The sequence below is a fragment of the Chelonoidis abingdonii genome, chromosome 26 (assembly GCF_003597395.2).
Source record: "Chelonoidis abingdonii isolate Lonesome George chromosome 26, CheloAbing_2.0, whole genome shotgun sequence".
NCBI classification, from domain to species: Eukaryota; Metazoa; Chordata; order Testudines; family Testudinidae; genus Chelonoidis; species Chelonoidis abingdonii.
The window spans coordinates 3,852,370-3,875,979 of NC_133794.1; the positions used below are offsets into that span (position 1 = coordinate 3,852,370).

At 58.9% G+C, this 23,610-nt stretch overlaps 2 protein-coding genes across 5 annotated transcripts; one reads left to right on the plus strand and one right to left on the minus strand.

Annotated features, from left to right (window-relative positions):
- Nucleotides 1-899: 899 nt before the first annotated feature.
- On the minus strand, nucleotides 900-13,304 carry GCDH (glutaryl-CoA dehydrogenase). Of its 4 annotated transcripts, none has more exons than XM_032789827.2 (12): nucleotides 13,172-13,302; nucleotides 9,830-9,944; nucleotides 9,426-9,461; nucleotides 8,730-8,873; nucleotides 8,063-8,125; nucleotides 7,146-7,316; nucleotides 5,940-6,069; nucleotides 5,346-5,562; nucleotides 4,496-4,599; nucleotides 3,886-4,011; nucleotides 2,559-2,719; nucleotides 900-1,964 (listed from the first exon to the last, which is right to left on the minus strand). In XM_032789827.2, exons 1-12 carry the CDS (start codon nucleotides 13,205-13,207, stop codon nucleotides 1,891-1,893), a joined length of 1,377 nt encoding a protein of 458 aa, XP_032645718.1. In that variant the 5' UTR covers nucleotides 13,208-13,302; the 3' UTR covers nucleotides 900-1,890. The 4 variants fall into 4 exon arrangements, with proteins under 4 accessions (XP_032645718.1, XP_032645727.1, XP_032645732.1 ...); XM_032789836.2 differs by lacking the exon at nucleotides 13,172-13,302 and adding an exon at nucleotides 10,713-10,782 and having other exon boundaries at nucleotides 9,830-9,949; XM_032789841.2 differs by lacking the exon at nucleotides 13,172-13,302 and adding an exon at nucleotides 10,074-10,310.
- Nucleotides 13,305-17,211: 3,907 nt separating this feature from the next.
- Nucleotides 17,212-22,460, plus strand: KLF1 (KLF transcription factor 1). Its single transcript, XM_032789854.2, has 3 exons — nucleotides 17,212-17,490; nucleotides 18,916-19,738; nucleotides 20,296-22,460. The coding sequence occupies exons 1-3, from the start codon at nucleotides 17,404-17,406 to the stop codon at nucleotides 20,469-20,471; spliced, it is 1,086 nt and encodes a 361-aa protein (XP_032645745.1). The 5' UTR covers nucleotides 17,212-17,403; the 3' UTR covers nucleotides 20,472-22,460.
- The last annotated feature ends 1,150 nt before the right edge of the window (nucleotides 22,461-23,610 follow it).

Genomic DNA, 23,610 nt, shown 5'->3' on the forward strand with positions numbered 1-23,610 from the left:
CAGCACTTTAAAAAAAAAAATCTGGAGCTGTATGAACCTTTGCTTTCTTGTAACCAATTTGCCAGGGATCAAGGGCTCAATGCACCTGCCTTGGCTAGGATTGACTTTGGCTCCAGCTGTTCAGCAAGCTGGACACAGCTGGCAGAGAGACTACGGTACAATTCTGCTATTGAACAGATTGGTTCTAGTGCAGGCATGGAGCGTGCACTGAAAACTCAGCCACCAGCAGATCACTAGAGATAAGGCAACTATTCTGCATAGGTTCTTATATCACCCCATCACTGCCGTAATCTGAGCACTTGAGCCTAACACCTTGGTAAAAAAGTCAGGCCCAAGGGCCAGAAGTTTCAAGAGAATTCAGCATCCACCATCAGGCCCAGATCACGAGAAGAGCTCAGGGCATCAGGCGTTGACATCTCTTGAAAATCTGGCTCTGATTGTGGGGTACAAGCACTTGAAAAAATCTGGCCCTGGAAAAATATTCCCTGAAGGGAGTCAAGTTGGGCACCCAGAGCTCCCATGACAGCATCTCATATACACAACCTGAGGGACACATTTTCCAACCTTCTGCCCTGGTGATTGTGGGAGCATTATGGTGAGTTACTGAACATCTTGGCCACTCTGCACCTGCTCAGACTTCACCACTCACTCCCAAGACCTCCAATCTGATAGGTCACAACAATCTTCCCGAGTCAAGAAAGTTACCTTTGAACGAAGGGATGTGAAATTTGAACACAGGTTATTGCTAATCATTTTCTTCTCTTTTGCAATGGCCAGGAAAACCAGCCACCAAATGTTAATCTATGGCCTGTTTTACACAGTTCAGCATCTCTGATTCTATCCAGCAGTGGGCTGCAGGGTACATAAACAGCTAACCACCACAAACAGAAAAAGCAAGATACCGTATATTTTAAAATTTATTCATGTAAGTAACAGAAGGGATACAAGATCAGCTGGGTTCAACTGTGGGCTACTGTGAAAGATAAATTTGGTAACAGGAATGCTAAGTGTGTCTTCTGTGAGTCTTACAGCTGGGGAAACTGAGGCACGGAGAGTTGCCTGCAGTAGGTCCATGGCAGAGCCAGGAATTTAACCGCATTCTGAGCCTCAGCCCTGTGCAGTGGACAGCACTGCTTCACCTTGGTAAGAATGTTTAGCTCAGTAACTACATTGTGCAGATGCCCCTTTGGACATGTCCCATGACCTGGCTGGGTGTGAAGATTCAGGTTTTATGGCTTCAACACAGCTTTGTAAAGAGAAGAGAGTTCTCCCAGCATGCAACAGTGCATCCATTCAGATAATTCTGAGAAGCAAGTTAGCTGAACTTGGACATCCAGTGGAAAGAGAGATGAACCACTGATGAGTGAGACTGCATTCCCACCCTGTTGATACAGGCAGCCTTTCCCACACAGGTCCTGAATTTGCACTCAAGGAGAAAGCAAGCAAGCCAGCTTCATGCATCAAGCAGCCAATCCAACATCACAAACCCACTGACTTTTGTTACATGACAATCCACTTCACAGAAGTTTCGCTAATTTCACCCTCTCCCATATCCCCAAAATACAAATGCAATGCTGGCAAAGACGGCCTGTTACTGGGCCTGTCTCCTTGATCCTTCACTGCAAACAGAGCGGAAGACCTCCCAGATTCTTGAGTTTGAAAAGCAACTAGCTGATCTGGGAGTGAATCATATTGCAAAGTAAGAAAGAATCAAGGAGTCAGCCTGAAGAACTACATTCAGATTCTGTATCACAGCAGCAGCCTCTGACTTCTGACTTTTTTATCTTGAGAAAGAAAAATCAAAAATCTTTTTATACAAAACAATCATTCTTCTGACGTAGTGAATTTAAGGCTGTTGTGAAGGTGATTTAGGCCTCCTCCATACTGGATTTATTTGCCAACGGTGAAAGACTGAAGTCCGGTGATTGCTCTGCCAAGGATGAGAGCGTGGATATCATGCGTGCCTGTGGAACGAAGAGAAACGGGAACAAAGATCTCACTGGGAAGGGTAATATGCCATATCATGCCCACACTAGCAGTTGTACTCATGTAACTATATTGGTAAATGAAAGTCACCCCCCACCCCGACAAACACCATTATCTGGGGGTAAAACCTGTGTATAGACCAGGCATAAATCATCAGATGCTAGAGGATGAGCATGATCCAAGATTATCCATCAAACAGTGGCAGGGCTTGCTTCCCCCAGAAGGTGAAGAAAAGCTATATTAGCAATGAGCAAAGCAAATCAATAAAATGCAGCCACCTCTAGGGTGGAACATGGCAGCTGTTTCAGCAGCGTATAGCAATGGCGAACAAGAAAGGAAGGCAGGAAGTGAAGAACGTCATATCCAGTTGGAGCTGTAAGTCCCAACGGGACACAGGGACATTGGATTGGAGGGGAGGGGAGAATGCCTCCTACTGAGGCCCGCCCTGCTCCCTGAAGCACAGCACCCTCTAGCACCCTGCTTTCTTTCCCTTACCTCCATGGTCCCGAAGGAGCTGAGAAATCCGAGGAACCTTCATGGCATTTGATACAAAGGTGTATGGGGAGATTTACCTTCATAAGTGTTCACGGCCTCCAGGTTCATGACATGCCGGATGACGTGGTATTCGTCAGCAATGCCGTTGCCCCCCAGCATGTCCCGGGCCTGGCGGGCAATATCCAGTGCTTTGCCGCAGGAGTTCCGCTTCAGCATGGAGATCATCTCGGGGGCAGCCCTGCAACGACAGGAGCGATCAAGGGCTCTGGTGTGGATGGACGAGCTCCCCAGTTGAGCCAGGGTTTATGCCATGCTGGCACCAGGCTGAGGGAGACCTGGCAGCTTGGTTAAAGGGGAACAGCCTGTTTTTCTCTAACCATGTGGTCTGGATCAGAACCTACGCTCCTAGAGGGGAATAGGGCCCCTCTCCCCACCTGCATGAGCCAGGCAGTCCTTGAACTGGGGGCTGGATTGGAGCCATTGCCTCTTAGAAGGAAAAGACCCTGTATGTCCCCCATACAAAATGGGAAATGGCTGCCCAGGAAGGAGCACTGCGGAAAAGGAGCCGGGGATCATAGTGGATCACAAGCTAAATATGAGTCAACAGTGTAATGCTGTTGCCAAAAAAAGTGAACATCATTCTGGGATGGATTAGCAGGAGCATTGTAAGGAAGACACAAGAAGTGATTCTTCCGCTCTATTCCGCGCTGATTAGTCCGCAGCTGGACTATTGTGTCCAGTTCTGGGAGCCACATTTCAGGAAAGATGTGGACAAATTGGAGAAAGTCCAGACAAGAGCAACAAAAAATTATTAAGGATCTAGAAAACATGAGCTATGAGGGAAGATTGAAAAAAATGGGTTTGTTTAGTCTGGAGAAGAGAAGACAGAGGGGACACGATAACAGTTTTCAAGTACATAAAAGGTTGTTACGAAGAGGAGGGGGAAAAATTGTTCTTCTTAACCTCTGAGGACAGGACAAGAAGCAACGGGCTTAAATTGCAGCAAGGGCAGTTTAGGTTGGACATTAGAAAAAAAACTTCCTGTCAGGGTGGTTAAGCACTGGAATAAATTGCCTAGGGAGGTTGTGGAATCTCCATCACTGGAGATTTTTAAGAGCAGGTCGACAAACACCTGTCAGGGATGGTCTAGATAATACCTAGTCCTGCCATGAGTGCCGGGGACGACTAGATGACCTCTCGAGGTCCCTTCCAGTTTTATGATTCTATGCCATTCCACAATGTCTTATGCCACTAGTCCCCCCGAGCCTGGGGCTGGATCAAAGCTGCTGTATCCTGGAAGGGTAAGACCCTGGATCCATTCCCCACCCGAGCCAGCCAAACCCCTTTTAGCTTTGCTGTCTAACCCACAGAATAAGTTTTTAGTTTAGAAAGGCAGGTACATACTTGTCTTCATCCTTTAGCCTCCCCAGCTGCAGGCAAGCTTGTAAGCCAATGGCGATTTCGGTGAGCATATCAGCCAGCTTCTTCTGGACCAGCTGGTTCCTAGCCAGCGGCACCCCAAACTGTATCCTAGGGGAGGACAACTTAGTTAGGAAACCACGGAGGAAAATATCACTTAAAACTCCCGGGGCAGATCCACCTCTGGTGACTGCCTTCAGTTGGGATGGAGCATTATAGGAGGTCGATTAGATAGTGCCTAAAAGCCCCATCCAAAATCCCCATTGTGCTGGGCTCTGCCTTCACTGCTGGACTCCACTGTGTTCTCCCACAGCTGACCGCTTGCATTCACCCCAGTGGGTGAGGGAAGGGGGCTGGGAGTCAGGACTCCTGGGTCCCGTTTTCAGCTCTGCTACTGATCCACTGTGCAAGCTTGGTCAAGTCACTTCATCTCTCTTGCTCAGTTTTCCTTCCTGGCAAGGACTCTCCCAGGAACGCAGTGAGGTCTAAATTAATCAGTGCCTTTAAAAATAGGCAGGCAGGGATCCCCCAAACCTACATGAGGCTTCCCCTAGCCAGGCACAAAGAGTTCTCCCCTCCAGCACGCAGTCATTACCTGTCCAAGGCATACTGCCTGGCTGTCTCCAAGCAGAATTCAGCAGCTCCGAGCGCTCCCCAGGCAATGCCGTACCTGGCGTTGTTCAGACAGCCAAATGGACCCTGGCAGGACATGAGAAAGAGCCTTGATCATTAACCCCCAGACAACGCTGCCAAGGAAGAGCACATGACCTCTCCTCCCGCCAGCCCCATGTTAACAGGGCAACAGTTTACTGGCTTCCGTGCCATTGTCTGTCTCTGCCCAAAAGGATCTGGGGACCACATTTCTAAGCACAAGCCCATTGGCATCCATCAAAACTGACCTGTTAAAGCTGCAGGAGTGGCTGATCTCTCCAACAGAAGCTCCCTGTACAGTGGGGGCTGTTATACAGCAATTGCTCACCCCCTGCTGAAATGCAGTTGTCTCCGGGGTGCAGAACAGCAGCTACGTATCCAAGGGTCACTTGGTGCTGTGCTGAAATGCAGCTGCTTCTGGGGTGGGGGCGGGGCGCAGCAGCTGTTTCCATCAACCACACAGCAACCATGCCCAAGACAAGAAGCGAAGAAGAATCTGGCAGTCGATTGCTTCTTATGGTTTGGGAAGCTGAAGGCAACTGCCAAGGTGAGGGTCCAGCACTGGCAGCTGGATTAACACCCCTTGTTTTAAAGGCCATTCCCTTGCAGCATAGTGCCCCCTAGCACTGCACTGGAGTCAGCATTGGCTCTATGGGGAAAGCACCCCCTGCTCGCCTCCCTCCCCACAGCAGCTGGAGTCTCTCCTCCAAGCAGTGTCCCCAGCCAGCCCTGCTTAGGCTGTGAGATCATGGGGAACCGAAGAATCGGCTGGGGGGAGAGGAAGTTGGACTTACCGCGAGCCCGGAGACATGCGGCAGCAGGTTCTCCTCCGGCACCTCCACGTCTTCCATCAGGATCATGCCGGTGGTGGAGGCCCGCAGGGAGAACTTGCCCTCGATCTTGGGGGTCGACAGGCCCTTCATCCCCCTCTCCAGGAGGAAGCCCCGGATCCTCCCGTCCTCACACACGGCCCACACCACACAGAGATCTGCCAGGGGGGAGTTGGTGATCCTGGAAGGAGATGTGAGACCCAGCTCATTTCGGAGACTCCCAGAGCTCCCCCCCACAAAGAAAGCAGGACGAGCCACAGAAGGGAGATGTGAAACACCCCAGAAACTCAATAGCAGAGCTAGGGATGGAACCCAGGAGTCCTGGCTCCCAGCCCCTCTCCCTGGAGAGGCCCAGGATTGGCTGAGCCATGGGGAGCAACAGGGCAGGGCTGAGATCATCGGGGTGCAGCAGTTGGAGGGGGCTTGCCCAGCTCTGGGGCCCACAGAGGATCTGGTTTCAGGGCAGGGGGGCAGTGAGACCACAGGCCTGGAGCTGCTGAGAGCCGTGGGCAGGGCTAGCGGTCAGGCTGCCGGGGCCTGGCTCTGTCTCTGTCTCACCAGGTCTTGGAGCCGTTGAGCGTGTAGGTCTTGCTGGCCGGGTGGTAGCGAGCCCTGGTCTCCATGCCTCCGGGGTCACTGCCGTGGTTGGGCTCAGTCAGCCCGAAGCAGCCCAGCAGCTCCCCTGTGGCTGAGGACAGCGAAGCCAGTGGGCTTGGGTGGAAGCCGCGGCCCCTCTGCCCCGACCTTAACCCCAGGTCCTGCCCTCCCAAGTCCTGCCCCCCTCCTCTCAATTCCCACCACCATCCCACTCCTACTCCCCCCAGGTCATGCACCCCCCCCAGTCCTGCCCCCCTCCCCTCAATTCCTACCACCATCCCACTCCTACTCCCCCCCCTTCTCCCACCAGGTCCTGCGGCCCTCCTCCAATTCTCACTCCCTCACCCCAGGTTCTGCACCCTCCACCAATTCCCATCTGCATCCCGTCCCAGGTCCTGCACCACCTTTCCCCCATCAATTCCCACCCCGCCTCTCATCCCAGCCCCGGACAACCTGCCCCAGCTCCTGCATTGCCCCTCATCCACCAGACACTGCCCCCTCCATCTACTGCCCCCAACCACTTTTCTCCTAGGTTCTCCCCAGTTCTCAAGCCCCTACTCACCCCAACGCCCTCCCCCTGGTTCTCGCACTGCCCACCCCACTGAAAGCCTCTCTCCCTCCCCCAGTTCCCACATTCTGCCCCCAACACCCTCCCCATGGCTCCTGTCCCTCCACTCCTGAGGCGATACTCAATCCCACACTTGTCACCCCTCCCCTAATGGCTCTCACATCACCCAGCCCCAACGCCTGCCCTGTCCCCGACTTCCGCATTCTCCCTCCCCCGACAGTCTCATGACTCCTTCGCCCCAGTGCCCCCACCAGTCCCCTGTTACTCCACTCCCTGTATGCCTGCCCCAGACCTTCCCCACCTCTGTGCTTCGAGGGCCCAGCTTCCCAGCAGCCCGCCTCAGAGGCATCTCTTCCCTCCATGGCGGGGAGGGGGCAAGTCCTTCCCCCTCCTGCCAACTCCTGCTCCTTCCAGGTAACCCCAGCAGAGAGCATTGTGGGAAAGAACCATCCCAGCATCCTCTCTGCTCTGCCAGCTGGCCAGACAGTAGGGGACCGGCTACAGGGGACGTCTGCCAGCTCTGGAGCCAGCAGCCTCCCCGGTGGATCCACGCTCCTGCTCCTAGCCAGCGAGAGCCCCCACCCACACTTCTCGCTCACCCAGACGGGGCAGGTATTTCTGCTTCTGCTGCTCCGTGCCGTAGGCGTTGATGGGGTGCATCACCAGGGACGACTGGACGCTCAGGACCGAACGGTAGCTGCTGTCCACTCGCTCGATCTCCCGAGCCAGCAGCCCATAGGCCACGTAGGTAGTTCCGGCACAGCCATAACCTGAGACGGGCGCAGAACATGGACAGGACACACAGCAGCAGCAACACTGGTCCGAACCCCGCCCTGGGTCAGTCAAGACTCGAACTCCCTCCCCGCCTGAGGACAGCTGGGGAACGGCTCCCCTCAGCACCTGCTACCCCCTGTGCCAAGGACTGACGGGGGCTACTCTGCAGGGCTGAGACACGCCAGTAGGGGGCACCACATGTGCTGGGGATAGTCCATGGGGGCTGCATTGCCCGGGCACAAAGCTACAGGGTTAGAGATGCCCCAGCAGTTGCTGGAGAATTGGCCCCCAGATACTGGGGGGCCCAATTCAGCCCAGCCATGTGGTCTCTTCCTGCCATGCAGGCTGGTGCAAAAGGGCCTCGAGACTGGTGGAGCCCCTCCCCCTCACAGGGCATTGTCCCCCCCTCAGCCACAGGGGTATCCCAGGTGGGGCAGAGGTGGGCGTGGTCAGGGCAAGAGGAGGCATGACTGGGGTGAACATGAAGGCAAGGAGGGGAAGTGGCCACTGCACAGTCCCAGGTGAGCACAGATCAGCTCTTGGGATTGTCCATGGGTTGCCAGCAAGCTTCAGGAGAGCTCTGAGGGGCTTCCCCACCCACGGTGCCCACCATCCCTCTGCCCCGTGTCAGCTGGCGAGATCCCTCCCTCCATGAGATGCATGCAGCCATGGCACGAACGGGGATCCACTCCACGTCCCAGCCAGTGACCCTCCCAGCCAGTCCCTCCTGGGTCCAGCTCACCTTTGATGGTGGAGCCCAGGACTCCCAGCTCCCCCAGCTCCGACACGATGTCCCGGTGGAAGACTGGAAAGGAAGACACAGACGTGTGTCTGTGAGTGCAAAAGACAGAGTCCCTGTCCTCTGCCCCCCTGCAGCTCAGGACTAGGAGCTCCAGCCGTGCAGCTCACTTGGCTCTTCCCGACAGCAACGCACAATCCCTGCAGACCCACCAGGGGGGTTAATCTGCAGTTCCCTCCCCCAAGTGCATTTAATTCAGGCATCCACCGGGCCCTGAAGGAGGCTACAGGCAGGTTCCGATCTCTGTGAGCCCTGGGTAAATCTGGAGTCACTCCCTGATGACAATGGGGTCAGGGCTGGATTCTGATCTCAGATCCCCTGGGGCCACTGAATTTAATAGCAGAACAGTTGGAAGAATAGTGGGCGGCATCTGGGTCTGTGAATCACCCCCAAGCACCTCTGGTTTGCATGCAGCCATGGCACGGTGCCCTGGCACATGGATCTCTGGGACGCGCGGGTCCGGACACCGCTGCCACAGACTGGACGCAATCAGATGGCTCCCAGTGCTACTGACTACAGTCAGCATCTAAACCCCAAAGAGTGACCGGAGGCTCAGGCACAGGTTTGTGGAACGGTCACGAGTTCGATCCCTGGCGCCGGCTTCAGGCACCTTCATTCCGGTTGGCCATGACAATTCGTGGCATCAGCTTCTCCTGGCAATAGGTGCGGAAGGAATCCCGGATCATGAGCTCCTCCTGGGTTAGCTGCCTCTCCAGCTGCAGGGGATCTCGCCAGTCGAACTGGGCTCCCGGGGCTGGAGAAAGACAATCAGAGCTGGCTGCACACCTAACAGCTTCCGCACCAACCCCTACCCCTGTCCACACAGGCAAGGGGGAAATGACAAGCCAGGCACCTCATCTCCTCAACCCAGCCTCCCTCGCTCTGGAGGCAGATCACAAAGGGGAACATTATTCCCCAAAGTAAAGCCTGACGGGTATTGGCTGTGGGGTGGGGGAGCCCAGGGCTGGAATAGCAGGGTGGCGGGTCAGAGTTGAGGGGCATCAACAGTTGGGCATGGGATGGAAACCATTCGTTAAAGCCAATATCCTGCCCCCCCTTTACTGGAATCAAATTAGTAATGACCAATAGCCCTAGTTCAAGCCAATGCTTTAAACGCCTGATTTACAGGCACTGGGAACCCCTTATTAAAAAAAACAAAACCCAAGCGGTGCCTTCCGGCTGTTTCACTGTCTGCCACTGACGGATTCGTAGAGGCGCTTGACCCCGTTCTCGTCAGTTTCGGCAGCTGTCCCAGGGTAGAAAAGTCCTTTCCAATAGGAGCTGGGAGTGGGGGGACGACAGTTACCTTTCAGGGGCTTCTCTCGGGCCTTCGTTTCTTTTTCTGGAAAAGCAGACAAGACCCCAGGCAGGGGGGTTATTTTATCCCTGCTCTGCTGAGGACGCAAAGCAGGAATCACTGGCTCAAATCTTGACCCTGTGCCACGTGGGAGAGAGCCCCTTCTGGGCATCCCATTACCCGTCCCAGCTTCCTAGCTCTGCTGGGCTATAGAGCCAGGGATGTGGAGGTGGGGCTGTGACAGACTCAGATCCTCCACGGATGGGGGACTTGTCACACCAGTGGGTCCATGGTGGTGGGGGCCCATACTTCCCCCATAGTTCCAGCCCTCATCCCACCCCCTTTTAAAAATATCAACATTTAGGGGGTCTGGCTCAGGGGTGCTGGGAGAGGCTGCTCCCACCCCTACTCACCTTTCTGTGCCGCTATGGTGCCCTGGGGCTGGAGGGCGCCTACCCCCGCCATGCGGCAGCTGCTGCATCTCAGCAGCCTGGTCACGGCGAGTCTCAGAGCCATCTGGGTTTGCTTCTAGTCTGGAAGGGAAACGGGAGAGGGGCTGCTTAGGGGTAACAGCCGGACATACCGATAAATCACAGTCACGACGCAGGGTGTAGACGGGTCCCGCTGATCTTGTAAGCCTGTTCCCAGATGTGTCACCTGAAGGTCGTAATGTGGTGCTGTCTACACGACAAGGCAGGACAGTGGTTTAATCACACCAAGGCAGCTGTGTGGCAGCCAGGTCTCTCCCATGGGTTCTGTTGTGTGGACGGGATCCATGCTATGCTAAGGAGCAGGAATGGCCCAGACACACAATCCACACTGGATCTCTGAGCCAAGCCCCACCTCTGGGTGGGGATGGGGGGGACTGGAAGCCAGGACTCCTGGGTTCTAATCTTGGCTCTGACTCTCCCAGTGCAGCTACTCACGGATTCGCGGTGGGGGCTCTGCTAACGGACCCAGCTCCAGGATCGGGGCCTTCGTTAGGTTACAAGCCCCACCCCCTGGCTGCCAGCCCCCAGCCCCTTTGCTTTAGCTGTCGGGGCGGGGGGAAGGGCCAGGCATCGCCCAGCTGCGGGAGCCGGGGGGCGCCAGACCGAGCCTAAGGCACCAGGAGGCCTCAGCAAATGCGACCCGGGAGCTGAGCTAAGCAACCCCCGGAGAGCCCCCCCAGGCTGCCCCTGCCAGCTGCACCCAGGCTGGGGGGGGTGACTGCCCCAGAATTGAGGGGGCTGCCCCTCCCCGTCCCCAGCTGCCCTGATCAAAGAGACCGGACCCCCCCAGCACAGAGCGACTCACCCAGGGGGGGCTGACCAAGGGGCAACCGGGGAAGCCCTCTGGCTGACGTCAGCAGGAAGGGGCGGGGCGACATCTGGAGCGTGGCGGAAGAGAAAGCGATTAACCCCTTGGTGTCCGTCAGGCTCAGCAGCGGGGCCGCAGCAGGGAGGGGGAGGGGTGCACATCTGGCTGTACAGCGCGCAGCCTGCGGCTCGCCCGTGCCGCACCGGACACTCCGGTGCGTGCAGCCCCTGCGTGGCGCCACCTGTCCTGCAGCTACAGCTGCATGCCCGGAAAATTCAAACCCTGCACGCCCGCCACAGGCGCACGCCGGCAGCGTTGGTCTGCAAAACCTGCCCGCGTGCAACCTCACATGCAGCGTTTGCACACACACCGCCGCTGCCTGGGGTCGCTGCCTGCTTGCACAGGCCGCTCGCTGCAAGATGCACACTACATTTGTCTGCAACAGCTGCATGCAGCATCTCCGGGCAGCCAAGTGCTCCTGCGACAGCTGGATCCTTCTGCTGCTTCTCTGCCTGGAGCTGGGCTGCCCCGGTGGTGGAGACATTTGGGGGTTAAAAAAAACAGTGAGAGAAATGGTCAACGGGGAGAGGGAGGGAGCGACACCCCGCCTTTCACAGGGGGGCGGGGTTGATTGATCCGTCCGTGATTGGCCACCGACAGGAAGCGAGAGAAGGAACTTGAGCAAAGCGAAAGATGATACAGCCACGGGGGGGGGGGGCCGGACACGTGGTGCAGAATCAGCCCCGCCCCCGCGTCCGAGGTGGGCCGAGCACAGATAAAGTCTATTGGGGGGATCGAGAGTAAATGCCCCTTCAAGCTCCGGCTCCCAGAGCAGGTGGGGGCTGTGACTGGCTGAAGATGCGCCCCCCCCCCGACCCTGCTGTCAGGGCGGGTTGAGGCAGCTTTGGAAATAGGACCCCACTTCGCTCACGGGATGTCTGACACCCCAAACCAGCTGGTCCCGTCCAGCCAGAGCCCCTCCCCGCCCTCCGCCAGCTGCAGATTCTAGCCCGAAGCATCTGAACCACTGGGACCTTGCGTCCAACGGGTGGGGGCTCCATTGATGCTTCTATCCCCTGCCCCCTCCCCAAGCTCTGAAAGCCCCCCCCCATCCTACAGGGAGGGGGGGCACAGACACACACACACGCGGCCTGGACAACGTCCCCCCAGCTCTACCGGTGCCCCTCACTCCCCACCTGCAGCCCCTGCTAGCCCAGCCCTGGGCTTTCCCCCCCAACCCAGCTCTACCGGTGCCCCTCACTCCTGACCTGCAGCCCCTGCTAGCCCAGCCCTGGGCTTTCCCCCCCAACCCAGCTCTGCTGGTGCCCCTCACTCCTGACCTGCAGTCCCTGCTAGCCCAGCCCTGGGCTTTTCCCCCCAACCCAGCTCTGCTGGTGCCCCTCACTCCTGACCTGCAGCCCCTGCTAGCCCAGCCCTGGGCTTTCCCCCCCAACCCAGCTCTGCTGGTGCCCCTCACTCCTGACCTGCAGCCCCTGCTAGCCCAGCCCTGGGCTTTCCCCCCCAACCCAGCTCTGCTGGTGCCCCTCACTCCTGACCTGCAGCCCCTGCTAGCCCAGCCCTGGGCTTTCCCCCCCAACCCAGCTCTGCTGGTGCCCCTCACTCCTGACCTGCAGCCCCTGCTAGCCCAGCCCTGGGCTTTCCCCCCCAACCCAGCTCTGCTGGTGCCCCTCACTCCTGACCTGCAGTCCCTGCTAGCCCAGCCCTGGGCTTTCCCCCCCAACCCAGCTCTACCGGTGCCCCTCACTCCCCACCTGCAGCCCCTGCTAGCCCAGCCCTGGGCTTTCCCCCCCAACCCAGCTCTACCGGTGCCCCTCACTCCTGACCTGCAGCCCCTGCTAGCCCAGCACTGGGCCTTCCCACCCCCATCTCTGCTGGTGCCCCTCACTCCAGACCCGCAGCACCTGCTAGCCTGGCCCTGGGCTCCCCCCACCCCAGACAGCACCGTGAGGAAGGGGCCTGGAAGTTAGTGCTCCCCCTGGATTCTATTCCCAGTTCCCCGGGGGGGGGGGGGGGGATGGGTGTCCTGGATTCGTGGGTTCTGTTCCCACCTTTGCCACTGACTCACTGGGTGACATTGGGCAAGTGACTGTCCCACTCTGTGCCTCAGTTTCCCCGGGAGATGACACTGATCCCTCTCCTGGGAGCACAGGGAAGGCATTTGTCAGTGGAAGCCCCAAGTGGGAGGGGAGCGGCCCTGGGTCTCCGCCCCAAGCATGGGGGTAAGGTGGGGTTCTCAGAAAAACCCTTGAGGTTGGAATGTGGAAAGAGTGCAACAGCCCCCACTTCCTCAAATTGCTGTGGGGGATGGGCAGACAACGCAAACAGCCCGATAAGGGAGATGAAAAGGTCCCCGTGACGTGATGCCACAGCCTGGGAGGTCACGGCCCGGGCAGGTCATGCCCTAAACCACCCCAACTCTTTCCTTGTTTATTTACTCTCTGTGAAATGGGCACATCTGCAACCAGCCCCATTGTCCCAGACCCTGACGGAGATCAGGGCCCCCTTGCGCCTGGCACAGACACAGAATGAGCGACAGCCCTTGCCCCAAAGAGCTCGCAGCCTAAATATACAGAAGGTGGGAGGGGAAACTGAAGCACCAATGGAGGGAAGGGACTTGCTCAGTGATGTGAAGCACAGCGGGGGCAGAGCTGGGAATAGAACCCAGGTGCCCCAGTCTAGGCTGAAGCACTAACTACTAAACCAAACTGCCACCCTGCCAATCTTCCCACCCACTTTTAAAAAGACCCTTTAACTCTTTCTTGCACAGAATTTCTAAACCCAGCAGAATCCAATTCGCCTACTCAGGGGCTCATGCGCAGGGTCTCCCCTTCCCTCAAAGAGGGGGGGCTTTGAGAGGGGGAATCCAGCTGAGCTCTAATGCACAGAGGTACAGGGAGGCGGGAGCTGCACGCAGTGGAGAAGGCTCTTGAACCCAGAGATGCTGCCTGAATCAGATGGGAGCCTAAGCCCATTGCTCCTAGCAGGGGGAGCTGCCCTGTGGCAACTCAGTGAGGTGTTGACTCTGGGCCCCACAGCTCTGGTGGCCTCTGTGTGGGGCAGGAGGAGGAAAGCCAAGGGATGATCTCACAAGCAGAGACAGCCTGGCTGCACAGGGAAGTATGGGGGACCCCACTGCTCCCACCAATGTCACTCTGGGAGTGGGGGTGAGATCAGAGGGGAGCTGGGTCCCTATGGGGCACAGGAAGATCTGTTGGGGGGCTGTATGGAAGGGAGCTCTCCCTGCCATGCCCCACCCTCACTCTGGGGGCATCTAGAAGGCAAAAGGCCACAGGCAGGGCCGGCCCTGAGGGCCTGGTGCCTGCCGCGTGGTCTGTGGCTGGCAGGGGTCATGCCCTGGGTGGGGGTGGGGCTGTCACATGGCTCATTGTGGCAGCAGAGACACGGGCCAGAGGAACCACAACTGGCCAAATTTGGGGAACGAATCTCTTCCCCTTTTCTACTGGCCTGGCCTCTGGCAGGGCCTGTGTGTGCAGGGGGCACTGTTCTGCCAGTGCCCCTCACTCCCGACCCGCAGCCCCCTGCTATCACACCCCTGGCTTCCTCCTAACTCTGCCAGTGCCCCTCACTCCTGACCTGCAGCCCCCTGCCAGCCCAGCCCTGGGCTCCCCCCCTCGCTCTGCTGGTCCCCCTCACTCCTGACCCACAGCCTCCTGCTAGCCAAGCCCTGGGCTCCCCCACCCCCAACTCTGCCAGTGCCCCTCACTCCTGACCCACAGCCCCTGCTATCCCACCCCTGGGCTCCCCTCAGCTCTGCCGGTGCCTCTCACTCCCGATTCGCAGCCCCCTGCTAGCCCAAAGCAGCGTGACTGGGGGTCAGGACTCCTGGGTTCTATTCCTGGCTCTGTCCTGACTCGCTGGGAGAGCTCAGGTTTGGTTTCCCGCTCTGCACCATGGGGATAAGGATCCCGACCCTTTCCCCGCGTGGGTGCGAGGCTGGTCCCTGGCGGCCCCTCGAGCGCTCAGAGCTCCTGGCAGGGCTCTGATCTCACAACCCCCCCTCCCGCCGTGCTAATCAGGGCTCACACATGGTCTGGTGCCACAGGAGCTGCAGATTAGGACCCAGCAGCTCCTAACTGCCGTCAGCCCCAGGAACTGGGGGAGCTGCTGGGGGGGGACCTGATCTCGGACCCCCACCTCTGTGCAGCCATCGCCCTGGGGCTGGGATCCCCCCTAGACCCCTTGGGAGGCTGCAGGCTCCATGGTGGGAGGTTAGAACCGACTGGGCTGAGGCCTGGCGAGCTCGTCTCATGTAGGCGTCAGGCCGTGGCTGCTGGGCTGGGAGGCAGCGAGGGAAACGCTCAGCGCCTCCCCCTCAGCTCATCTGCCCCCTTCTCTGTGCCCAGTGGGGCAGGGGGAGAGATTCAATGGCTTCTGGGATCAGGGGTGAGAGTGAGGCTGGGGGCAGGCAGAGGGGACCCCCAAGGGGGGCTCCCCACTGCAGTGAGAATCAGGTATGTTGTTCCCCCGGTGACCCCTGGGGCTTCCGGGTGGGTCAAAACCCCTCACCAAACCCACAGAGGCCAAGGCTCCCCGGACTCAGACCCAGGATTTGGGGACGTGAAGCTGACCCAGTCCCTCACCCCCTTGGTTATTCCAGCCCTGGGCCCCAGGCCAGCTCTCTGGTGCCTCTCAATCCCGACCTGCAGCCCCATTCTAGCCCAGCCTTCGCTCCCCTGCCCACCGGGGACTGTCTGCCCCGTGTCTCAGCTGGAAAGTTCCCCGCTGCTGGAGCCAGAGCAGATCCGGGGGGTTATCTCCAGCTCTGCCCCGGTATCAGAGCTGAGGCAGGTGGCCGGGCCGCACTGGGGCAGTCCGATAAAGCCCAGGTGGCGGGTGATCTACATCCATGCACTTCCCTGAAAGCAGCGGGTCGGGTTTTGGGACAGGGGGGTTGTCTCCGCAGGGAAGGCCTGACCTGAGGGGTTGGGTGGGGGGCAATGGGAGTCAGAGCCACCAGGGAACAGGAGAGTAAATAGGTGCTTCAGTCAGTCAGGATCAAAACCCAGGATTCCTGGCTCCCAGCCTCCCACTCTAACCACTAGACCCCACTCCCCCCCAGAACTGGGGAGAGAACCCAGGAGTCCTGGCTCCCAGCCCCCCATTCTAACCACTAGACTGTACTCCCTCCCTTGGTTGGGGTCAGGCGGGTGGGATTCCCTGAATCTTGTTTTGTTTCTCAGGAAATTTGCAGCATTTCTGGTTCCTTGTTTCCTTTGATGAAATTTGAAAGGGGCTGAGGCCGGAAGAGAGAAAATAGTGTGGTATAAAAATCCAAGACAGACAGGGTTAGGGGGACAGAGAGTGAAGGGATTCCTGGGTTCGATCCCCAGCTCTGGGAGGGGAGCTGGGGGGCGGATCTGAGAGCCAGGACTCCTGGGTTCTCTCCCCAGCTCTGGGAGGGGAGTGGGGGCTGGTGGTCTAGAGCCAGGGGGCTGGGAGCCAGGACTCCTGGGTTCTCTCCCCAGCTCTGGGAGGGGAGTGGGGTCTCTGGGAGCAGGGGGGTGGGTGTGGGAGCCAGGACTCTTGGGTTCTATCCCTGGCTCTGGGAGGGGTGTGGGGTCTCTGGGAGCAGGGGTGTGTGTCTGGGAGCCAGGACTCCTAGGTTCTCTCCCCAGCTCTGGATGGGCAGTGGTGTCTAGTGTGGAGAGTAGGGGGCTGGGAGGCAGGACTCCTGGGTTCCCTCCCCAGCTCTACTGCATGACCTGTGCTGGGCCTTGTTTCACCCACTAGAACCCGCCTGGGGGCATGACAATGATTTGTACTTAGCTGGCACTTTCCATCCCCCAATCTCCTGTGATTCATACACCCTCCTTCCTGGAGGTCCCGGCCTTGTGCTGTGGTGGGGGAGGCTCCTCGCCTCCGACCAGTCAACCACGAACCTGCTGCGCCCCCATTTCACAGGAGGTGAAACTGAGGCACCAAGGCAGGGTGTGTGTGTGACTTGGCCAGTCACCCAGCAGGTGAGTGGTGGGAATAGTATATAGGAACCCTGACTCCCAGCCCCCTGCCCTAACCACTAGCCCCTGCTCCCCTCCCAGAGCTGGGGGGTGTCCTGACTCCCTGACAGCATCCACCTGCCCCCCAGTGGGAGGGGGCTACCAAGTGGCATCAATCATCCCCCAACGGGCAGCAGCCCGGGCTACTGATGGGCCCCATGAGAGGCACCTGGGGGCTGAGTCTAGTGGCTGCCAGTGGGGGGGGGGTCTGTGCCCTTTGTAAATCAGCCCCTGAGTGGGGCAGAATCTGCAGCTGGTTTGAGAGCCCGGGGTGGGGGGGAGTTTGAGATAATTTCCCAGCCCTGAGTCATCTGGGACCCCCCCCCCCCCGTGAAATTAACCAAGTCCCCAGCTAGCCCCCCCATGGGCCACACCCCTCATTCTGATTGGCCTAGAGGTTCCCCTTATCACCTTGGTCAGCCAATGAGAGGGGGGTGGGAAAGAGGGAAATGTAGCGTTTGAAGCCGGGGAAGCTCTGCTCAGAAGGTGGCTCGAGGCAGCCAGCAGCTGGGGGGGTGGAGGAGAGAGGAGCACGTGAGGGGGGCAGGTTGGGTGGAGGGGAAGGGAGTTGGAGGGGTTGTTCCCCCCCCCAGCCTTTGGGCTCTGATTTCCACCCCTACCCCCCGCCCTGACCTGGGGCCCAACTGGCCATGGCCTTTGCTGATGCCGTCCTGCCCTCCATCAGCAGCCTGGCCAGCTTCTGCCACTTCCAGGAGAAGCAGACGGAGATCCTCAAGGTAAGGGGGGGCTGGGGGGGTAGGAGCTGACCCTCACCTCCCTGGCTTGGCCAGCTATGGGCCTCAGTGGATTTGCTCCAAGGGAGGGAACTGTGGGGGGGGGGGTCTCCCCTCTCCGGTGCGAAGCTCCAGCTGTGCTGCTCCCCAGAGGTGGCTGCATTTCCAGGCTCTGTGTTCTTGGGGGGCAGGAAGGTTTGGGAGCTCTGTTGGTCTAGGTAGGGAAGTGATGGGAGGGCCAGGAAAAGGCTTTTCCTTGCCCCCACCCTGTCCAACCCACCGCAGCTCTGCTGAATTGCATGGGCAAAGCAAAGGACGCAGAGTCCTGCCTGGAGCCCACGAGGGCCCTGGGTAAGACAGATCACAGGCAGGAGGCACCTGGTTGCTGGAGGGGGGGTCCTTCCCTAGGGGGAGGTTTCACTGGGTGGGTGGTCCTGCTAAGCCACTGTGCATGGGGCTGGGCAGGGGGGGGGCAGGATGCCTGGGTTCCATTCCTAGTTCAGGGGGGTGGAATCCCAATGTTCAGTTTAAAGGAGCTTCCAGTGAATTGTGCCCCTCAATCCCTGCAGTGTCCCCCACTATCCCAGCCCTGGGGTCCCCCCCCCAGCTCTGCCAATGACCCTCACTCCTGACCTGCAGCCCCTGCTAGCCCAGTCCTGGGCTTCCCCCCACACCCTCCACCCTCAGCCCTGCCGGTGCCCCTCACGCCCAACCCACAGCCCCTGCTAGCCCAGCCCTGCCAGTGCCCCTCACTCCTGACCTGCAGCCCCTGCTCTCCCAGCCCTGTCTAATTACTGAGCATCAGCTGAGCCTCTTCTCTGGGGGTTTTATTGAGCCTGGAGAGGGGCTGGGGCTGAGAGCAGCCCAACTCCCTTCACTTGTGAGATGAGTGTCTGCATGCGAGGGGACCCCCACCTCCTCTTTAACATCCTGCCTGTGAGCCCCATCCCGGGGTGCTCTCCCCTCTGGGCAGCCGGAACGGCCCCGTCCCCCTGCTCCGCCAGGAGCTGCTGCGGGGTCCTGATAACAGGTTCTCTTATCTCTGGGTCCCAGCACGGCACAGTGTTGGAGCCGATTCCATGGAGGGCTGGGCTGGGGGGAGGTTTGTGGCCAGTAGGTCTCTGGAATTTCACTCAGTAAAACAATCTAGCTGGAAAAGGGGCAAGATGTGCTTAATGTGGGTGTGAGCTGAGGTTAGAACCCAGGAGTCCTGGCTCCCAGGCCCCTGCTCTGTCCACTAGCCCCTACTCCCCTTCCAGAGCTAGAGATGGAACCCAGGAGTCCTGGCTCCCAGGCCCCTGCTCTGACCACTAGCCCCTACTCCCCTCCCAGAGCTACAGATGGAACCCAGAAGTCCTGGCTCTAACTACTAGTCCCTTCTCCCAATGTCTCCTCTGGCCTGATGGAGCCTGTTGGTTTCCTTTCTAGTGGTGGAAGGTGGAAGATGCCCCGGACCCCTCAGCTCCTGGCCCCGCGGACCTGGCCCAGCCCCATGGCTCCCTGCAGCTCAAGCAAGAGGACGAGGAATCCTGCTGGGACCTGGACTTTCTGCTCAGCAATTTCCCCAGCACAGAGGCCGGTGGTCTCGGCCCAGGCGAGGGGTTCGAGGCAGGGCCTGGGCTGTGCCAGGCGGATGCCTGCACGGGGCAGAGCCCAGGCGGATACTCGGTGGGGGCTGGGCTCCCAGGCCCCCCCAGCCTGGTAGCTGAGCTCCTGTTGGCGGACGAGCCCCTGGGCTGCAGCTCGGGGGGGCAGGAAAAGGGGGGAGCGGGCACCTTTGGGGGGCATTTGCCAGCATACCCCTCCAGGCCAGACTGTGAGGCCCAGCCCCCTGGCGGGTACAGGGAGCCCCGGCCTGTGGCCCTGCGGCATGGCTACCAGCTGACGTACGGCGGCTATGCCCCACTAGCCCCCACCCTGCTGCCCCGGGGCGCCCCCTACTGCCAGCTGCCTCAGCCGCCCCCCTACGGCCTGGGGGGCAGCTACCAGGCCGCCTGTTACAGCCAGTACCAAGCCCGGTTCCAGCTATACCAGGGCAGCCCAGCTCTGCTGCCCTCCCCAGTGCCCGCGGGCTACCTCGGGCTCCTGGCGCCGCCCGCCCCGCCGCCCGGGGAGCTCCCGGCCAAGCCCAAGAGGAGCCGCAAGGCCTGGGCCCACAAGCGCCCCACCAGCCACACCTGCAGCCACCCCAGCTGCGGCAAGACCTATACCAAGAGCTCCCACCTCAAGGCCCATCTCCGCACCCACACAGGTGAGGGGGTGGGGGCTCTGAATGCACAGCCTGCACTGGCTGCTGAGGGGGGTGGTTCTGACCTTAGGGGGTGGCATGGGGCAGGGGCTTGGGAGGGGGTGCTGTGGGCAGGACTTGGAGGGGGTCAGAAGGGGGGCTGCTTGGAGTGGGAGGGCTTGGGCTTGGGATGGGGCACCCTACGGGGGGGTGTTTCAGGGGGCTGCAGGGACGTCTCTGCGGGGACACTGCATGCAGAGGGTGCTGGGCTGTGGGATGGGGACGAGGGACTCTGAGATGTGACAGGTCCCGTCCCTTTTGGGTTGTGGAAAATGCCTGAGCAGCGACACCTCGGGCTGTGGTCCCTGCAGCCTGACCCGGCCCTGAGGCTGGGGCTTTCGTTCCGCCTCCTTGCACTTCCCCTGCAGTAGGTACAGAGGTGGCTGCAGCTCTGTGCTGGATCCCTGTATAACCAGCTGTCAGGCTCCACCCCAGAGGTGGCTGCAGCTGGATGCTGGACTCCTGTATAACCCCAGAGGTGGCTGCCTGGCCTGGGGTGACGTTTCCTCTGTTCCCGGCAGGCGAGAAGCCGTACCTCTGCACCTGGGAGGGCTGCGACTGGAAGTTCGCCCGCTCAGACGAGCTGACGCGCCACTACCGCAAGCACACGGGGCAGCGCCCCTTCCGGTGCCGGCTGTGCCAGCGCGCCTTCTCCCGCTCGGACCACCTGGCCCTGCACCTGAAGAGACACATGTAGTGACAGAGGCCGCGCAGTGCCTGCACCACGGACTGGAGCGACCGCGCCACCAGCGTCGCCCCGGGTGCGTGGGCCTGTGCCTGCCACAGAAGCTCGGGGCCAGACGGGCGCTGACCAGCAGCAGAATTGGGGTGGGGGGTGTTCAGGCTTCCTGTGGCTGAGGGGAATGGACTTGGGGGGGGGGGGGTGGCCTGAGTGCCCCCTCTTTGAGGGCACTAGGGTGCTTTGGGGGCTGGTAGTTCCCTGGTGCGGGGGGGGGGGAAGAGGATGCACAGACTGAGCTGGAGGGAGGTATTGTGCTGATCCTGTGTGTGTGTGTGTTGTGGGGGGGGCGATCCTGGATCTCCCCTCTTCAGCAGCCCTCCCCCTGTGGCCCTGGCCAGCTGTCCTTTGTCCAGTGCCAGCTGCTTCCTTGCTGTGGGGAACCCCTCCCCTCCTGGGGGAGTCTAGAACCCTTCCTCCTGGGATCTGTCCTGCCTGTTGAGAGTACCTGCAACTCACCCCCCTCAGAACCTGGCCTTTCACGAGCAATGCCTAGACTCCAGCCTGATGGCTCCTGTGGCACCTAGAACCCAACCCCCTGGAACCTACTTGCTCTTGTGGAACCTAGAACCCAACCCTGGAGTCTTGAGATCCCTCCTTAAAACCCCACTTCTATGGGGTCCCCTCTTGCACTGGAGCTGAGCAGGCAGAGCTGAGGCAGGTGTCCCCTAGTGGCAGTGAGCGGTTTAATCAGGTTCTTTTCTTTCCCCTTCAGCAGTGACAAGCAGCAGCTGCCTCCTTATTAAATGTCAGAGGGGGGCTGAGATACTCAGACTTTATAAACCCCAAGAGATGGGGGTCCTTTAGGGGGTGATGGCTTTGCTCTGGCTCCAGGGCAGGGAACTGGCTGGGTGGGGACTGGGACGTGAGGCCTTTCCCTGCTAAGGGGAGCTGGCTGACTTACTTTAATCATTAAAAAACCAGCTGTAATTTCCAGCTCCATGAAATGAGTTTGTCAGTCTCAGGCCCATTCCCATGATCCTCTTCTCTTCTACCCTCTGCAGAGGCTAAACTGTTACAATCCCTCCCTGGTGTCCCAGCTCCTGCCACGCTTGGGGCAGGGGTGGGGATTGGGCCAGGCCCACAGAAGAGGGGTGAGCAGAAGCGGTGGGGATGGGGATGGGGGGACTTCTCTGAATGAACTGACTTCATTCAGAACAGCTGCTGGCCCTGGCCTCATCTCACAGGGGTAGCAACTCGCCCTCCCAGCTCAGCATACACAAGTTGTGGGACTCTTTGAAGGAGTAAATTTACCCTCTGAGTAACTCTGCTGTTTCGGGGGCCCAGTTCTTCTGTCTTCATCCATCAGTTCTGTAATTCTGATGCCTGTGACCAGATTCCCTTTCTTTTCAGTGTGTTTCTCTCCCTGCCCAGTGTGTCTCATATGCCCTATACTGCTATTGGTAAATGGGGATTCCCCTTGCTGTGTCTTCCATGCAGAATCCACACCCCACTGTGTTTGAACCTCTAACCCAGGAGAGGATTGAAATGAAGTTATTTCTCCCCTGGCTCTTTGAAAGTGTCCTGGTGGATTGAAAAGTAACAGCTGCCAGGGGGTGACTCTCCTGAAGTATCATGAAAGTGCTTACCTAGCTTGAGGTCTCTGTCAGGCTGGGTGCTTCACAGTGAGGAACAGCTCCTGCTCTACATTGCCTCATTTTCCCCTCCCACCCCATATCTCCGAATGTGAAAGAGACTTGCCCCAGGTCAGAGACCAGGCCCGTGGCAGAGTGGGGAGGAGAACCCAGGAGTCCTGACTCCTGCTAGGGGACCCTGGTCATTCAGCCAGGTGGCCTTCCAGACCCTAGTGAATAAGATTGAATTTTGTTTAATGACTGCAGGGGGGGCAGCACCTGGGAGGCTGGGGACACAATGGGTTCTGGGCTGAGATTGGGGGCCCTGAGTGCTACCGTAATGCACCTAATAAATCATGTACCGCACCCAGCACAATGGGGTCCTGGGCTGAGATTGGGGCCCCTGAGTGCTACCGTAATGCACCTAATGAATCATGTACTGCACCTGGCGCAATGAAGTCCTGATTTATGACTGGGGCTCTTAGGTGTTATGGTAGGTCCCTTCCCCAAGTGGCTTCTGCCCTGAATTCCCAAACTACCATTTTAGCTGAAACATCATAACCCCCCCCGCCCCACTAACCATTCTCCTGCCCCCAGTCGGAGGGGCCCTCTGGCTAATGATGAGCCCCACCAGCGGAGAGGTGAGTTTCGGAGTCCCGGGGAAAGCAGCTCCCACTGCCACACTATCAGCTCCAGCTTGTCTCATTTCAGTAAAAGACCTCCTGTATTAATGAAAAATAAACCTCCTACAGGCAGTGAGTCTTTCCAGGCCTTGACCCCGGTGGGTGGAACCAGCCCTCACATTGGTGCATTTTGCCTTCACATGCTTAAAAATCTCGGAGCCCATTCTAATGCCTTGGGGCAATGGGCCTCCTCTGGTCCCTGGGGGCAGGGCTGTTCAGCCCATCCCCCAGAAGGCCTTGGGGTTCAGAAGGCGAGCAGGCTCTCATGCAGAGTGCTTGAGTTACCTCCGCCAGGGGATCTCGAAGTGGGACCTCAGACTGTTAAACGATAGGGCTAGAACTGGAGGAAGCTCCACCAGGATCTTTCTCTTCTCCCTGCCTCGTAACGTGAACTTGGGGGGACAGTCAGCACCAGGTAGGGTGACCAGAGAGCAAGTGTGAAAAATTGGGACAGGGGGTGGGGGGTAATAGGAGCCTATATAAGAAAAACACAAAAATTGGAACTGTCCCTATAAAATCGGGACATCTGGTCACCCTAGCACCAGGGAGTGGTGGCAAATTCAAATCCAATGCAAGGAATGATACCCATGTGGTTAGCCAGTGGAACTCACTGCTACTGGATGGTGCTCGGGAAGAGGGCTGGGAGGGCGCGACGACCCCCGAAACTAGTCAAAGGAGGCATGAATGCTGATGACAATTTGGGAAGGGGTATTAACCTCGTACCTTGACATGCCAGGGCTGAAAGGGATCTCTAGCAGAGCGCGCGGTGCGACCTATGAGGGGGCAGATTGTCCCCCAGGTGCTACTGCAGGGGATCTTACAGCTTCCCCTGTGGCAGCT

Excerpts from the sequence above, each read along its gene's own strand:
- GCDH (XM_032789827.2), bottom strand. The coding sequence starts at position 13,207 with ATGGGGCTGGTTGCAGATGTGCCCATTTCACAGAGA. Across the intron at positions 8,874-9,425 it reads CCGAGAGAAGCCCCTGAAAG|CCCCGGGAGCCCAGTTCGAC; the intron begins GTAACTGTCGTC and ends GTCTTTCTCCAG. Across the intron at positions 4,600-5,345 it reads CGCATGTCTCCGGGCTCGCG|GGTCCATTTGGCTGTCTGAA; the intron begins GTAAGTCCAACT and ends ATGTCCTGCCAG.
- KLF1 (XM_032789854.2), top strand. The coding sequence starts at position 17,404 with ATGGCCTTTGCTGATGCCGTCCTGCCCTCCATCAGCAGCCTGGCCAGC. Across the intron at positions 17,491-18,915 it reads AGCAGACGGAGATCCTCAAG|TGGTGGAAGGTGGAAGATGC; the intron begins GTAAGGGGGGGC and ends TTTCCTTTCTAG. Across the intron at positions 19,739-20,295 it reads CCATCTCCGCACCCACACAG|GCGAGAAGCCGTACCTCTGC; the intron begins GTGAGGGGGTGG and ends TGTTCCCGGCAG.